This window comes from Abrus precatorius, unplaced genomic scaffold (genome assembly GCF_003935025.1).
Source record: "Abrus precatorius isolate BTA unplaced genomic scaffold, Abrus_2018 Scaffold8, whole genome shotgun sequence".
Classification (NCBI taxonomy): domain Eukaryota; kingdom Viridiplantae; phylum Streptophyta; class Magnoliopsida; order Fabales; family Fabaceae; genus Abrus; species Abrus precatorius.
This window is the reverse complement of record NW_020874428.1, coordinates 13756207-13772083: the sequence shown is the minus strand read 5'-3', so window position 1 is coordinate 13772083 and position 15877 is coordinate 13756207. Positions and strand designations below refer to the sequence as shown.

The 15877-nt window shown below is 36.9% G+C and overlaps 1 protein-coding gene and 1 non-coding gene across 2 annotated transcripts; both read left to right on the top strand.

The window, feature by feature from the left end:
* The first annotated feature begins 3071 nt into the window (after nucleotides 1-3071).
* On the top strand, nucleotides 3072-3178 carry LOC113848610. Its single transcript, XR_003501874.1, has one exon. It is a non-coding gene; the product is annotated as a small nucleolar RNA R71 (small nucleolar RNA).
* An 11019-nt stretch (nucleotides 3179-14197) lies between these two features.
* Nucleotides 14198-15106, top strand: LOC113874272. Its single transcript, XM_027512508.1, has one exon. It carries the CDS (start codon nucleotides 14198-14200, stop codon nucleotides 15104-15106), a length of 909 nt encoding a protein of 302 aa, XP_027368309.1.
* The last annotated feature ends 771 nt before the right edge of the window (nucleotides 15107-15877 follow it).

Sequence of the window (15877 nt, the reverse complement as noted above, 5' to 3'; positions counted from 1 at the left end):
ATCAGTTTCTCTTTTAAAACAGAAAATGCATGCAAACAATTATCATCAAATATGAAATCTGCATCCTTTATAAATAAATTACTCAAGGGTTTAGCAATCTTGGAAAAATCTTTTATGAATCTTCTATAAAAACCAGCATGTCCTAAAAAACTTCTAACTCCCTTAACATTGATAGGGGGAGGCAAATTACTAATGACTTCTATTTTAGCTTGGTCCACCTCCATTCCTTTCTTTAAAATTTTGTGACCAAGGACAATGCCTTCTTGTACCATGAAATGACACTTTTCCCAATTTAACACAAGATTAGTGTCTTGACATCTCTGCAAAACAGTGGATAGATTAGCTAAACAATCATCAAAAGAATCACCAAAAACAGAGAAATCATCCATGAACACTTCTATGATGTTTTCTACCAAATCAGAAAAAATAGAAAGCATGCATCTTTGGAAAGTGGCAGGGCATTACACAAACCAAATGGCATTCTCCTATATGCAAAGACTCCAAATGGACATGTAAATGCAGTTTTCTCTTGATCTAAAGGATCTACAGCTATTTGATTATATCCTGAATACCCATCAAGAAAACAATAAAATGAATGTCCAGCAAGTCTTTCTAGCATTTGATCTGCAAATGGTAGTGGGAAATGATCTTTTCTGGTTACATCATTTAATTTCCTATAGTCTATGCACATTCTCCATCCAGTCACAGTCCTAGTAGGGACAAGTTCATTCTTTTCATTAGGTACAACTGTCATACCACCTTTCTTTGGAACAACTTGGACTGGACTTACCCAATTGCTGTCAGAAATTGGGTATATTATTCCTGCATCTAACAGCTTTATGACTTCTTTTTTAACTACCTCTTTCATGGCTGGGTTTAACCTCCTTTGTGGCTGCACAACAGGTTTAAAATTCTCTTCAAATAAAATTTTGTGCTTACAAAATGAGGGATTTATACCTTTCAGATCTGCAATACTCCATCCAATTGCAGATTTGTGTTCTCTCAAAATTCTGAGCAATTTTTCCTCTTGTTCTTCCTTAAGTTCATTATTGATGATGACTGGATTTTCATGTTTCTCATCCAGGAATGCATACTGCAGGTGTGAAGGGAGTTGTTTCAGTTCTAGCCTTTGCTTTTCCTCTTCTTTATCATCCTTTTCTAGCTTCTCCTTCACTGAATTTTCTGCAGATTTGCGAATTGGCAGAGCTTCTAGTTACTGCTGCACTTCCATAATGTATTCTTCATGCAGAAGTTCAGATTTGTTGCTCCCTGCAGATATTATTTCTTCTAACACAGCAAGTTCATCAATTTCATTAATATGGCGTTGTGTAATGAAAGTATCCAGTATATCTACCTTCATACATGTGCTATCTTCAATTGGATATTTTAAAGCTTCAAACACATTAAACACTACCTTCTCATCTTGAACTCTAAGCATAAGTTCACCTTTCTGCACATCTATTAAAGCTCTCCCAGTTGCAAGAAATGGTCTCCCTAGGATCAAAGGAATGTTAGAATCCACCTCCATGTCCAGAATTACAAAATCTGCAGGAAAAATGAACTTGTCAACTTTAACTAATAAATCTTCAACAACTCCATATGGATAAGTGTATGATCTATCAGCTAGCTGCAGTGTAATGTTGGTGGGCTTCACTTCCTCTATGCCAAGTTTCTGCAGAACAGCCAATGGCATCAGATTTATGCTTGCTCCCAAGTCACACAATGCTCTTCCCACAGTGCAGTTTCCTATTTCACAAGGAATGCTAAATGATCCAGGATCTTTCAGCTTTTGAGGAAGCTTTCTCTTAAGAATGGCACTGCACTCCTCTGTCAAAGGTACTATTTTATCATGCTCTAGCTTTCTTTTTCTGGAAAGTAGTTCTTTCATGAACTTTGCATATGAAGGCATTTGCTCCAAAGCTTCTGCAAAAGGAATATTAATTTGTAATTTCGTAAAGACATTCATAAACCTTTCAAATTGTTCCTCTTGTTTAGGATTCTGGACTCTTTGAGGATAGGGCAGCCTCTTGTATTTTTCTGGATCTATTGGCTTACAAGCTTCCTCAAAGAGTTGCTTTTTGGTTTTCCTTTCAGAATTCATAGGAACATCTACTTTTTCTTCTGAATGGTCTTTCTTCAATAGCTTAAAATTTCCTTGTTGCAGATCTTGTTCAATTTTTCTCTCTGCTGCATCATTCACTTTCTTTTTTGCTGGTTTAGGGCTTGCAACTACAGCTCCACTCCTTGTAGTTATGGCTTGACATTGTTCTTTAGGATTGATTACTGTATTGCTTGGAAATCTTCCTTCATCCCTGCTGGATAGTTGTTCAGCTAATTGTCCGATCTGTGTCTCTAGTTTCTTCATGGAGGCTTCTTGGTTTTTGAAGCTTGTTTGAGTCACCTTCATGAATTGCAGCATAGTCTCTTCCATCTCAGTCAACCTCTCATTCATAGGTCTGGAAAATTTTTTATTTCCTTGAGCTTGAGTGGATGAATTCCTCTGAAAATAAGGTTGTTGTGTTGCTGGACCTGCATTAGAAAAAGGAAAAGTTGAGTTAGAATTCTTTGCAGCAGAATATTGATTATTCCAATTAGAATACTGCTGAGTTCTATTATTCAAAAATTGAAATCCAAGGGGATATGATGGCTGTTGTCTCTGAAAATTATTCATATAATTCACTTGCTCTTGTGGTTCACTTGTGGATGCCTCACATGCACCATTTGCATGGTTTCCTCCACAAAAATCATAACTTAGCTGACTGGTAGGCATACTCCCTGTTTGCAGATTGTTGATTTGTTGTGTTAAGGCAGCTAATTGTTCTGAAAACAATTGATTTTGTAGCTGATTTTGTGCAAGAAAAGTTTCCAGAACTTTAGCTTCATGACCAGAGTTTCTTCCTTGATTCCTTGAGTTTGAATTCTGATACATTGAAGATGCCATCATGTCAATAATCCTTTGAGCTTCTTCCAAGGACTTTGTCTTTAATGAACCTCCAGCAGCAGCATCAACCATTGTTCTTGTTACTGCATTCATCCCATTATAAAAAGTCTCCAATTGCATCCAATCTGGAATACAATGATGTGGACACCTTCTAAGCAGTTCTTTGTATCTTTCTCATGCTTCATACAATGATTCTCCTTCTTGCTGCACAAAGGATGTAATTTCTCCTCTCAACTTAGCAGCTTTGGATGGAGGGAAGTACTTAGTTAAAAACTTATTCACAAGTTCTGTCCAGGTTGTGATGCTTCCTTGTGGTTGAGCTTGTAACCAACATTTTGCTCTATCTCTCAAGGAAAAAGGAAATAGTCTTAATCTGATAGCTTCTTCATTAACTCCATTCATTCTTATGGTGTCACATAGCTGCAGAAAATTTGAAATATGCAGGTTAGGATCATCAGAATTTCCTCCAGCAAACTGATCCTGTTGGACTAAATGTAGTAGGGCAGGTTTAATCTCAAAATGGTTGGCTTGAATAGTTGGCCTAATTATAGAAGAGTTAAAACCTTGCATGTTAGGAATAACATAGTCCCCTAATGTTCTAAATCTGTTCTGTTCTGCCATTTCTATTGCTGGATTTGGTTGTCTCAAGGGTGTAGATGTTCTTTTCACTCTAGAATTACTCTGAGATTCTGGAGAATGGACAGCTTCTAACTCACTATCACTCCATATGGCTTTTTCTGCTCTAGACTCTTTTCTCAATCTTCTCAAAGTTATGTCTATGTCAGGATCAAAGACCAGAATTGATTTATTCTTGTTTTTACCACGCATATACAAATCAGTTTGAAGCAAAATTAGACTACAATTGATACTCAGAAATGTACAACAGAATTCATGCAAAATCTATCAGTAAAAGTATATAGAAACTTAAATCTAGCAGTTGCAGAATTGTAAAATCATGTACAAATATGCAGAATGGCAATTACAACTATGAAGAACAATGAAAATTGAAATTATGCAGATAACAAAGATGTAAAAATTCTATGCAGCAGACAGAAATATTATGCAGAATATTACACAAGGTGTAGTAAAATTATGCAGAAAACAATTTGAAAGCAAAGCAACAGAATAAATGCTCAATCTAGTTACTTTTCTACTACTAATGATATTGAAATGCAAAATTCCCCAGCAACGGCGCCAAAAACTTGTTGTTCGCAATCTAACACTAGCAAGTGCACTAGGATTGCAGCAAGTGATGAGTAAATTTAAGATCCAAATATCGTCTCCACAGGGAATTTAGATTCAAGTATCACTTCATAGAATTATAACCATTCAAGCTTTTCGAAATTATAAGGAGAGTGGTAACATGTAATAACAGCAAACTAGAACAATTAGAAGTAAAATGAACTTGCAGAAAACAGAATAATGAACACACAGTTATGTGATAACAGAGGGAGAAACCATAGCTAGGGAAATGCTTCACCAAAACTCCAATGTTTAATCAATAAAGTTCTGAATTAACAAGCAATTGGAAAGAATGACAATCAGTTTCACATTATACTATTCAAAGGTTAATTCCTTAACTCAGTAAACCTAACATTCAATTAAACCATTCTAATTCCTTAGATCTGATTCAATTCAATGTTGCTTTAAGTGTAAGAAACCAAAAGATTGCAAGATCAAAGTTCCTTATCCCTAAGAAAACTAAAATCTCGGTGATTGGTTCAGATCTGAAGAACAAATTCAATTTTCCATTGACAAAGGTTCCTCTGAATTTAGTTAATCAAATTTCCATTCAATTTCCACGTGAAGTTCAGAATCAATCACTCAATCTATTCCAAAGCTTGAAATTCAGATCCAAATCAATTCAACATATTCGTTTCAGATCTACAATTCCTAACTATGAACGAATTACACAGCCATGGCAGCAGAAGAAGAAAAAGAAAGAGAAGAAGAGAAGAAGAAACTCAGAAACACCATGGAAGCTTGCTCCACTCCAATTCCTTTTCGTGAAGCTCCAAGATCTGAATCCCCACTCCTCTCTCTCACTTCCTCTAACCAGAAACTAACTAAAAAAAACTGAAAATGAACAGAATCCCTTTTTTCCGGATCGTTTCTGGTGTTTATAAAATTTCCCAGATTTTCACGTCATCACTTTTATGAGAAATAGTAGTTACGCAGAGAGTTTTTGGTTGCGCGTTAACACTTTTCCCAGAAATAGTCGCCACGCGCATTTTCCTGATATTGAGAGCTCTCTGGAACTATCACTATTGATGATAAAAGTGACAACGCAGAGCCAAGGTAGTTGCGCGTTGTCACTTTTGCTGATAAAAGTGACTACGCGCAGCTCGCCAAGTTGAAGACTCTCTGGAACAATCACTTTTGATGACAATAGTGGTTACGCAGAGCTTTCCTGATATTTTGCCTCTCTGGAACTATCACTTTTAATGATAAAAGTGGTAACGCCCAGACTTCACTTCTTCTTTGAGCTCTGAAGTGACCACTTTCACTGACAATAGTGATCACGCCCAGTCTGCAATTTTTTATTCTTGAGTTTTTGGAGTCCAGACTTGCTTCTTTCCTCTTCCTTGTCATCAAACTTCCATGAATATGATCCTTGCTCAATTTATTCCTACAAAAACAAGATTAAAAACTTAATTCCTAAGCAAAAATTTCACAATTGCTAAAATAACTACATATGTAAACAAAATTCAATTCCTTCTCTTTTTCTAAGTTTTTCTGCTTTCTTTATATATTTTTCTTATCATTTGTGTTAGAATTATGCTAAAATATCAGTCAAAATATGGATTCATCAATGTTCCCCTCTGGAACAATCACTTTTACTGATAAAAGTGATCACGCAGAGGCATCAAGGTAAACACGCTCCTCTGGAACACTCACTCTCACTGATGAGAGTGATCACGCAGAGGCAGATGGGAAAACATACTCTCTGGAACGCTCACTTTCCCTGGCAAAAGAGGCTACACACAGGTAAGTATGAATTTTCTTATGTGCGTTACTCCTTTTTGTGAAAAAAGTTGTAACATTGCTTGCGCGTTGTCACTTTTCTCAGCAATAGTGATAACGCACTTATTACACTGAAAAAAATTAACTCGCTGGAATGCTCACTCTAATTAAAAAAAGTGACAACGCTGGAAACATTTAATGATGCAATGTTCACTTTTCTTGTTTAAAGTTGTGATGTGCCCACGCGTGACTATAAATATAAACTAAAGTGAACATGCATACACCTTTGCACCTAAAAATTTCCCTTCTCTCTGAGCGTTCTTTACGATTTCAATCTTCCTATGTTTCTACATCCTCCTACCAGGAACGCTTCCCCTCATTTCTCTAAATCTTTAATTAGGATTTTCTATGTTTAATGTTTAGGAAAAATGTCATTTTAGCATAATGGAGCATTGTATGAGTTTGTTTCCGATTGAAAAATATTGAAATTGATTGACTGAATTCATCTTCTGAACTGTTTGCTATGTTTGATGTTTTGGAAAATCAATTTGGGGTAATGGGGAAATATTTTGATTATAATTGATGGGGCATTACGCTGAATAGGTTTTTCTGTTATTAATGATAGTTTTAGGGAGATTTGACTCTGCATTACGCCATTCATCTGAACAAATTTGCTGCAAAAATTGCATTGACCTTAAATGACTTCAGTGGAAAAGTTCAAAATAAAAATTGTTAAATGAGAATGTTTGGAAATTAATTGATGAAATTTCTTGAGCCCTTTGCGTTGCTCTACAATTCTCTAGTAGAAAACGCCCGTTGAAATTGCTAGTTAAGGATATAATCAAATTTGGGGGAATGGGACAATATTCTGAATTTATGTGGTTCAGCACTAGAGAGGATAATATGCTGAATAGATTTCCCCTGTCATCTCTAATTTCTGAGAAATTTACACCTACATTGCACACTATATGAACCCAGTCTATACAGAATCTGAGTTGACTTAACTGCATTAATTTGTTAAAATAGCATCATGCTAGAAAGGATTTGGGATGTAAAACTGTGTTGAGAATTAGTTAAAATTTGAAATTAGCTCTCTACGTGACCATATTTTTTTTGTGAAAGTGTGCACTATGAACTTACAAACTAGGGATATCAAATTAAAATTCATCTGAATGCGGTAGTTAAAGACTATGCATCCGTGCTTGTATATCTGTAATTTGACATAGCCTGTTATGCTAAAATAAAATTTATGCTAAAATTTCAAATTTTGTTGGAAATTGATTAAGACTTATGATGAGCCCTCTGCGTTAACCTGACATGCTCTGAGAGTGTGCACGCTGAACTTATATATTAGGAGTTAACATGTTCTGGTTGTTAATTCTTAATAATGTGCAGTTGTGTTTTTGTATAAGTATGTTGACTCATCATGATATCAGAATGCATGTTATGTTGTTAGAAGAATGGAGTTTCTGTAAATTGTTTGATTCTTCAATGCAGAACTCTATACTTAGACAATTGGTTTTGCAAGAAGTTAACTTGAACATATTATTATTATTTTATTTTATCTTTTGCAGAAACTAAAAATGGCAAGAACTTCAATGAATACACCAGTTGGATCTTCCAAGAAAACTCAAGCTGGACCTTCCAGCAACACACCAAGGAGATCTTCCAGAAACATCCAAGCTGGATCTTCCAAGAGCACTCCCAAATCAAAGAAGGCCAGAACAGATGGTGCCTTAGCTTCCTCACCAATTGAAGTATATGATCCAAGGTTCAGAAGTATTGCCTATGAGAACTTCTTCACGAAAAATATTCTGAGGAGAAAGATTGTCCTAGACAGAGCTTTTGAAATAGCTGGAGAACACTATCCTAAATATAAGGAAGAGATCCAAAAGAGAGAGTGGGATGACTTCTGTTCTTTAGCTGGCATGGGCTGGAGGGAGATTACTCAAGAATTCTATGCCAACACTATAAAGTTCAAGGGAGATCAATTCCCTAAATTTCATACAATGGTAAAGGGAATGAGAGTAGACTTCACCCCTTCTAACATAAATAGGGTGTTGAACATCAACTCTACAAAGCAACCTGCACAGCTGGAGTTCAACTCATTCAGAAAAAGTCCTGACATTGATTATGTACAAATCTTGGAAAAAATTGGAAGGCTAGGCACAACTTGAAAGTTGAACCAGGCCAAGAAGCCAAAATGCATAATCACTAAGAAATTGCTGCCCTTCGCCAAGGTGTGGAGCATGTTCATCTTAAACTCCTTCATGCCAGTAAAGCACAACTCAACATTGGCAATGAAAAGGGCTGAATTGCTTTTCACAATAGTCACAAACATGTACATAGATGTGGGGGAAATTATCAGTGAGTGCATTCTGAACATCCTAAAGACAAAGAGAGATTCACTGGCCTTTCCTTCAGTAATCACACTGCTCTGTGAAGATGCAGGGGTGAAATTTGGAGAATATCAAGAAAAGATTAGGTCTGTGCCCCCCATCTCTGTCTCTATGGTGAAAGAGATATATGCCACCACATCCTGCACATCAGCACCTCCCATTCCTTCTCAATATAGAAAGGAAAAGCCTATGATAATGAAGGACTCCTTGAAGCTTATGGCTGAAAGGCAGAACCAGCTGGCTGAGAGGCAAATTGAACTCCACAGCAGTGTCAAAGCTGGTGTCATGTTGTTGGAGTGTATCATGTTGAATATTGGTCAGAAAATGGGAATGACCAAAGAGGAAATGTACCACACTCCTGATTTGGTAGAAAATGCCCAATGCCTTTGCTCTTCTGTGTTTAAAGATCTGCCAATCTACAGAACCCATTTTCCACAGCCAGCTGAAGAAGTAGTGGAGGAGGAAGATAAGGAAGAAGAGGAAGAAGAATCCTCAGATGCTGAGGATGCAGCAAATGAATAGTTTAGGAATTTGTTTTATGTCATTCAGAATTTTGTAAATTTTTGTAATTAAGTTTCAAATCTTTTGGGGTTGTAATTACAATTTGGTACATTTTGTTTTAATTTTCACATCTCTGTTTTCAATATTTGTTAGCCTTCCAATTAATTGCCTTTTTACTCGCTAATTGATAAAATTTTCGTGTTTTATGTAGAAAATATCACAATCACACAACACTCACACACAATGGATGCTGACACTGCACAAGCTACCATGAAAGGGAGTTTCATTTTCTACCTCTTATTCATGTGTTAGCTTCACAATACACTGAAATGTTTCTGAAAAACACAAAAATTAATATAGCTATTGAACTGCTTTGTGTGAATCAAATGAAGTTTAATTGATAATTCTGTGAATTCTGTTTGAATTTTCTTTTTAAGTTATTTTTTCCATTCTCAAAATGAGATCACACTTGTATTTTCAAAATAAGGTAGTCTTGCCACTAGGTGCATATAATTATGAAAAGTGAATTGTGAGTTCATTGATTTATATGTTCACTTACAAATACCTAGTGAGACTTAAGCTGCATACTTCTCTTTCATGTGTGATTAATCATATTTTGCTGCACCATCTAGAACTTGCCTTGTTTCTTGATTTAATATGCAATTTACAATTTTCACATATATGATAGAGGCCATGTTTGATTATGCCTAGTCAGCCTAAATGCCTTTCTTTGCAATTGAATGTCTTAGCTCACTCCTTTGAGCTTGATATCCTTTTTCTTGAAATTACCTCATTATAAGTTTTGCTGAAAAACCAATTTTACCATTCAAATGAAAAGAGGCATAGTGAGTTTAATCAAGAATGAGTTTTAAAACTAAGTTTGGGGTGGCATCCACAATTTAATTGCTTGAGGACGAGCAATGTTCTAAGTTTGAGGTGGGGAATAGCAAGCTATCTAGGTTTTGCGTTCAAAAAGACAGAAGAAATTGCAAAAAGTTGTAGAAAACTGAAAAATATGCAACAAAGTTGTGAAAAGAGCAAACATGTGAGTTCAAAAGAAAGAATTGCAACAAAATGTTGCAAAAAAAAATGTTGTAGAAAAAGTGCTGCAGAAAAAGGAATGAAAAGAAAAATAGTGTATGAAAGCTTCAAGGTAGAAAGAAGAAAAATTTAGAATGTTGCTGCACGAGTGAAATTATATGCTGCATTATTGAGGGAGTTAGTGAGAAATGATGCAGACCCATGCTAGTTTTAAAAGTCATTCACTCAAAATGTCTCTGATCTTTTGAAAATGCATGGATTGTTTTCCATTTTGTTTAATACCTACCTTGACCTTAGCCCTGTTATAACCTACAAAAAGTCCTTTGGATATGTCATTGACTGTATTAAGCAGAGAAAATTGAGAATATGGGCAAGCATATGGTAGAGTGTAGTTAAATTGATGATTTAGAGAGAAAACACTACCTAAACATTGTTGAGTGATGAGGGAAACACTTCTAAGTGACCTGTGATCATGTTTATTCATTGTACTCACATGAATTTTAATGAAATATATGAACTTAGATAGTAATTCTTACTCAATGATGATTATGCAGTGTAACTATTATGCTGAGTATTTGGATGAACAATTTGATTGAAAATTTTGCAGAAAACACAGAATTAGAATTTGAAATTTCTGAGATAAGCAGTTTGCAAATTGATTTTTAAAGAATGGAGGAATTTCCTTTGGTTTAGTTTGATTTGCTTGAGAACAAGCAAAAATTCAAGTTTGCGATAGTGATGAATCCATATTTTTACTAATATTTTAGCATAGTTCTAACTCATTTGATAAGGAAAATATATGAGAAAAGCAGAAAAACTCAGAAAAATAGAATGATTGAAAGTTTTATGTCAATTTGTAGTTATTTTATCATTGGTGAGATTTTTGCTTAGAAATTAAGAATTTAATCTTGTTTTGTAGGAATAATCTAAGCAAGGTTAATGGAAATGGAAGATCAATGGAAAGGAAGAAGAAGAGTAGCAATTATGGACTCAAAACACAAGAATTCTGGAATGCAAGCTGGGCGTGATCACTATTGTTAGTGAAAGTGATCGTTCCAGAGCTTAAAAGAAGAAGGCAGTCTGGGCGTGGTCTGATGAACGAAATATTTTCTCATTTGCAAAAAGATTTGTCGTTAACCTTCATCAAAATTTGCAGAAAAATTTATGTAATCTAGGGTGCAAACCTAGGTTGTCTCCAAGGACTTTAGTTTGTAACATACATTGAACATGTTGCGAACATTTACTATGAAAGCAATTAAAACAAGGGGGGCTTTTATGTGATTCCAATTTTAATGTAAAGGCAAGTGATGAAATTAATTAATCCAATCAATGAAATATGCAATTCTATCCTTATCCCTCTCAAGATTCAATACTTTTCCTCTTCCTCTGAATTAGGGTAACTCAAAAAGCATGAATTAACCTTAAATTCCCATACGAATTAAGCAATTTATATGGGCTCCAAACTCTCATCCCCATGATAACGCTACCTTAGAAATTAACTTAGGATTAAGCAAACTAAGTTACGAATTTCATTAAAATGAATTAGGGTTAATTAAGTAATGTCTCCCTCATTAAACATTAATTCAATTCAAAGAGTTTGGGAAATGTAAATTCATGAGGAAAGGAAATTATATTGACATTCATACCTAGGAATTCAAGAATACATGAACTCACTAAGGATTACAAGAAAGTTTAGCCCTCCATGAAGATGGGTCTTACAAAATTAAGATGAAAGATAAAGGAATTCAATGACATCAATGCAGAAATTAAAGGAAATTGAGAAGAAAATTGTAAATCAAGCCCTAAGATTGCCCTTGGCTGTCACCCAAGGATCCCAAGCTCTGCAAAATGCTCCCAAAAATGGCAAAGAATCTAAAATTATGAAAGATCCGTACGCTAATTTCTAAGAGTCTATATATACTAAGTCTGACATGGCCCCATAGTGATCACTCTATAAACAAGAGTGTTTACGCGCAGCAACTTTAGCTTTTTCCCTTTCTAAAATGATTACTCTCACTTCTGAGAGTAAACACGCGCAGGCATTTTGAGTCTGGACATCTCTGGAGTGATTACTCTCATTTCTGAGAGTAAACACGCGCAGGGCACTTCCTTCTGGGTGTCTTTGGAGTGATTACTCTCATTTATAAGAGTGTTTACGCGCAGGGACTTGGGGTCTGGGGCATCTGGAGTGATCACTCTGATATCTGAAAGTGGTTACTCTGGCCTATCCCTTGAAACCAGCTCCCTGCAGTGATTACTCTGGTGTCAGGCTAGAGATTTATTATTGAGTAATCTATAATATTTTATACTTGTTCAATGTTAATTGAAGGATTATTTGGTATTGGAATAGATTTAGATGGAGTTTGAAATTATTTATTTAAAAAAAAAAAAAAAGTGAACAGTACCGTATGAACAGTGTCATATGAACAGTAAAACCGCCTATGAACAGTGCAAACCGCGTATGAACAGTGAAAACCGTGTATGTACAGTGACTGCTGACTTCATCAGTGACATCATCATGACGTCATGGCTGACGTCACATACGCATACAGTGCATGTACAGTATGCGTGCACAGTATTTTCTGGCATGAATAGTGCCCTGAACAGTGTTTCCAGCGTGAACAGTAAGGCGGTGAACAGTAATTCCTGCGGTGAACAGTAAATTTCAAAAATTTTCTATAAAAAGGGGGCTTCACACGAAATTTTCATTTCTTCACCCCTATCCAAGGTTCTCAAAGGTTCTAAGGCCAAAAAACTACCATTTCTCTCATACTAAACCTTCCTAAACTTAGATTTCTCGCCAGATCTGAGATCCTACGTCTATTCTGAAGGATTTGAAGTAAGTTTCTTTAAGTTTGAAGCTAGATTTACCGTTTGTTTCTCTTCTTCTTCTCTTTCTCATAGAAGTTCATGGTATTCTTAGGAGAAACTCCGTTCTAAAGCCAAATCTTCGGTGAATCTTGCTATAAAACAAGTAATATTCGGTAGATCTAGTGTGAATCGTCGTTCTGAGGTAAGGGGAGTTTACTATAACCTGTGAACTACGTTTTGAAAGGTTTAATATGCTATTTCAAGATATTTTGATATGATTTTGTTAGATCTATTGAATAAAAGCTATTTTCTAAGCTGTAACTGCTGTTAATTGATTTAAAATGCTGAGATTTTGGCTGATCTATCTTAAACTTGCCTTAGCTGAGCTGTTAAAATAATTTTGGCAGTGTGCATCATGCTGAGATATATGTTTTGCATCATTATAGAGCCGAGTTACATGTTTAGGTGGGTAGACGTGTAACGGTAAGTTCATGCTGTGCTGTGCTGTCTAGATCCTGATACCGGAATGGGTCGCTCCCGGACCGGCTCGGTTCTTTCTGGATTACTTAGGCTGTGAAACCAGTTGGAAACCGTTTTCATGCTGTGCATTAGATGGGCTGGAAATGCATGGGGCTATTGCTGTGAGAAATATTTTACTCTATATATATGATTTTATTTTATTTTTGTAAGCTCACTCTTGCATTTCTTTCTACGTCGTTGTGTGCGTGTGTACTGCAATGATCGTACGGTGGTACGTGAGCAGATGTAGCAGGTGTTGCATCTACTTCACAGGCTGCGGGGCCAGTGGAGAAATGATAGAAGCTGAAGTCGAGTAATATTGCATCTAAGTCCTTTTTCCTTATATTTTAAGACCTCATATAGAGGGAGCTACGTAGTATAATTTTGGGTATTTTTGAATATTATGAACCAAATGTAATATTATGGTGTTCTGTTGGATATTTGCTGTAAGAAACTCTGTTTTATTTTGAATGAGAAGAGAATTTCATAATTATATTTTCTATACTTTATTTCAAATAAGTTTGTGATGTAGAAACAATGTTCTCGGTTCCTTATAAAAGGGGTCGTGACATTTTAGTGGTATCAGAGCATGGTTTAGGTAAACCTACGGGGTGAGGTTGTTAGACGTCAGTTGTGCATATTAGACATGTCAATTTTAGCTGTGAATCATATATCATAATTTCTAATCATCAGGTTGTGAGAGAACGAGCTTGATCACCTCAGTTCTCAGACACGACAGATGTAGGAAATCTTGGTATATGATACTGGGGTGAGCTATAGGCGATTCATGCTGCATGAATAAAAAGTTGTTAAGCTAAGCTATAAATGATTGTTGAGATAAGTGTGTTTGCTATGCTGTGTGAATGCTGATATAATGTTATCCTCAGTGCTAAACTGATTAAATTGTTGTGATATACTAAATATGAATATATCACTATAAGCTGAATCTGTGAATATAGCTATGTGGTGGTATTGCTGAATGTGTTAAACGCTAGTAATCTAAGCTAGTCTATATATTAGGATGGCTAGACCAAGAAGATCTGCTACAAACCCTCCTCTTCCTGCTGATATGAACCAAATGGCTCACGCCATGGAGGCCATGGCAGCCACTGTTAGGCAGAGTCTAGATATGATTCAGCAGCAGCAAGCTGCAAACCAAGCCGCTGCTGCAGCACAGGCAGCAGCAGCTACTGCCTCAACTGCACCTCCTCCTGAATACCATGGTTTGTCAGAGTTCAGGAAGAATGATCCTCCTCAATTCACGGGGGTGGATGGACCAGATGCTGTTGAACTCTGGATCAGGGAGATTGAGAAGATCTTCCTAACTATGGGTTGCGCCGAGGAGAGGAAGGTGTTATATGCTACTTATATGCTGACAGGGGATGCAGAGATGTGGTGGCACGGAGCTCGTGCTATGCTGGAGGCCCGAGGTGAAGTCATCACTTGGGCTGTATTTAGAAGTAGTTTTCTGGGAAAGTTTTTCCCTTCTCATGTTCGTGCTGCCAAAGAGCGGGAATTTCTAAACTTGATGCAAGGAAACTCATCAGTCTATGAGTATGCAATACAGTTTGAGCGTCTTTACAGATTTTATTCTCACCCGACCTCGGAGGAGTGGAGATGTCAGAGGTTTTCAGACGGATTGAGAACTGACATAAAGAGGATTTTAATCCCACTTAGGATCACGGAATTTGCTGACTTGGTGGATCAAGCCACCATTATAGAAAGTCTTAATGCAGAGGATGTTGGTGGAGTTGGGAAGGCTCCATCTAGTAGAGCTGCTAGTAGCTATGGTAATGGAAGTAAGGGTGCTAAGAAGGGCCCCTACAATCGGTCGCTACGCCAACAGCAATCTCGACCATCTCAGTCGAGAGGATCAGCAGGCATCAGCCCCGGTGCCAATAGGGACTGCTACTTCTGGATTTCAGCCTAGGGGAGCAACTTCTTCCACCCCTAGAGCCTCAGTGCCGCAGATTGTCAAATGTTTCAGATGTGGTGGGCCACACTACCTGAGCCAGTGCCCACAGACTGATGTCAGAGTTTGCTTCTTATGCCAGCAGCCAGGGCATCTTGCTAGGGACTGTCCTACGCCTAGTGGGGCAGTTTCATCTTCTGCTAGCGCCTTACATGCTGTGAGACCTAAAGCGACTAGAACTCCGACGAGAATTAGATCGAGAGCAGAGGGACGTGTATTCACTACTTCTGCATCAGAGGCAGCCCAGGCGACAGATCTCGTTCAGGGGACAACGGTAGTGGCAGGTACTTCTCTTTCTGTATTGTTTGATTCTGGAGCCACGCACTCTTTTATTGCGGACATTTGTGTGAGAAACTTAGGGTTACCATTGAGTGATCTAGGATGTGAATTGGTAGTATCGACACCTACTTTAAGTTCGATTAAGACTTCAACGGTTTGTGTTAGGTGCCCCATAGTAATTGAGGGACGAAAGTACAAAATAAACCTTATTTGTATCCCAATGTCAGGGTTAGATGTAATCCTGGGTATGGATTGGCTAACTGCCAATCGTGTGCTAATTGATTGTGGCCGGAGGTGTTTAATATTTCCTGAGCAACAAGGCTGTGTGGAATTAATTTCTACTAGACAAGTAGAAACATCCTTAGGTGAGGGAGTATCTTGTTTTGTTTTGTTGGGAGTTATGAATGCAGAAGTGGAGCAAAGCCTTCAGTCAATACCAGTAGTACGAGA

Excerpts from the sequence above, each read along its gene's own strand:
- LOC113874272 (XM_027512508.1), top strand. The coding sequence starts at position 14,198 with ATGGCTAGACCAAGAAGATCTGCTACAAACCCTCCTCTTCCTGCTGAT.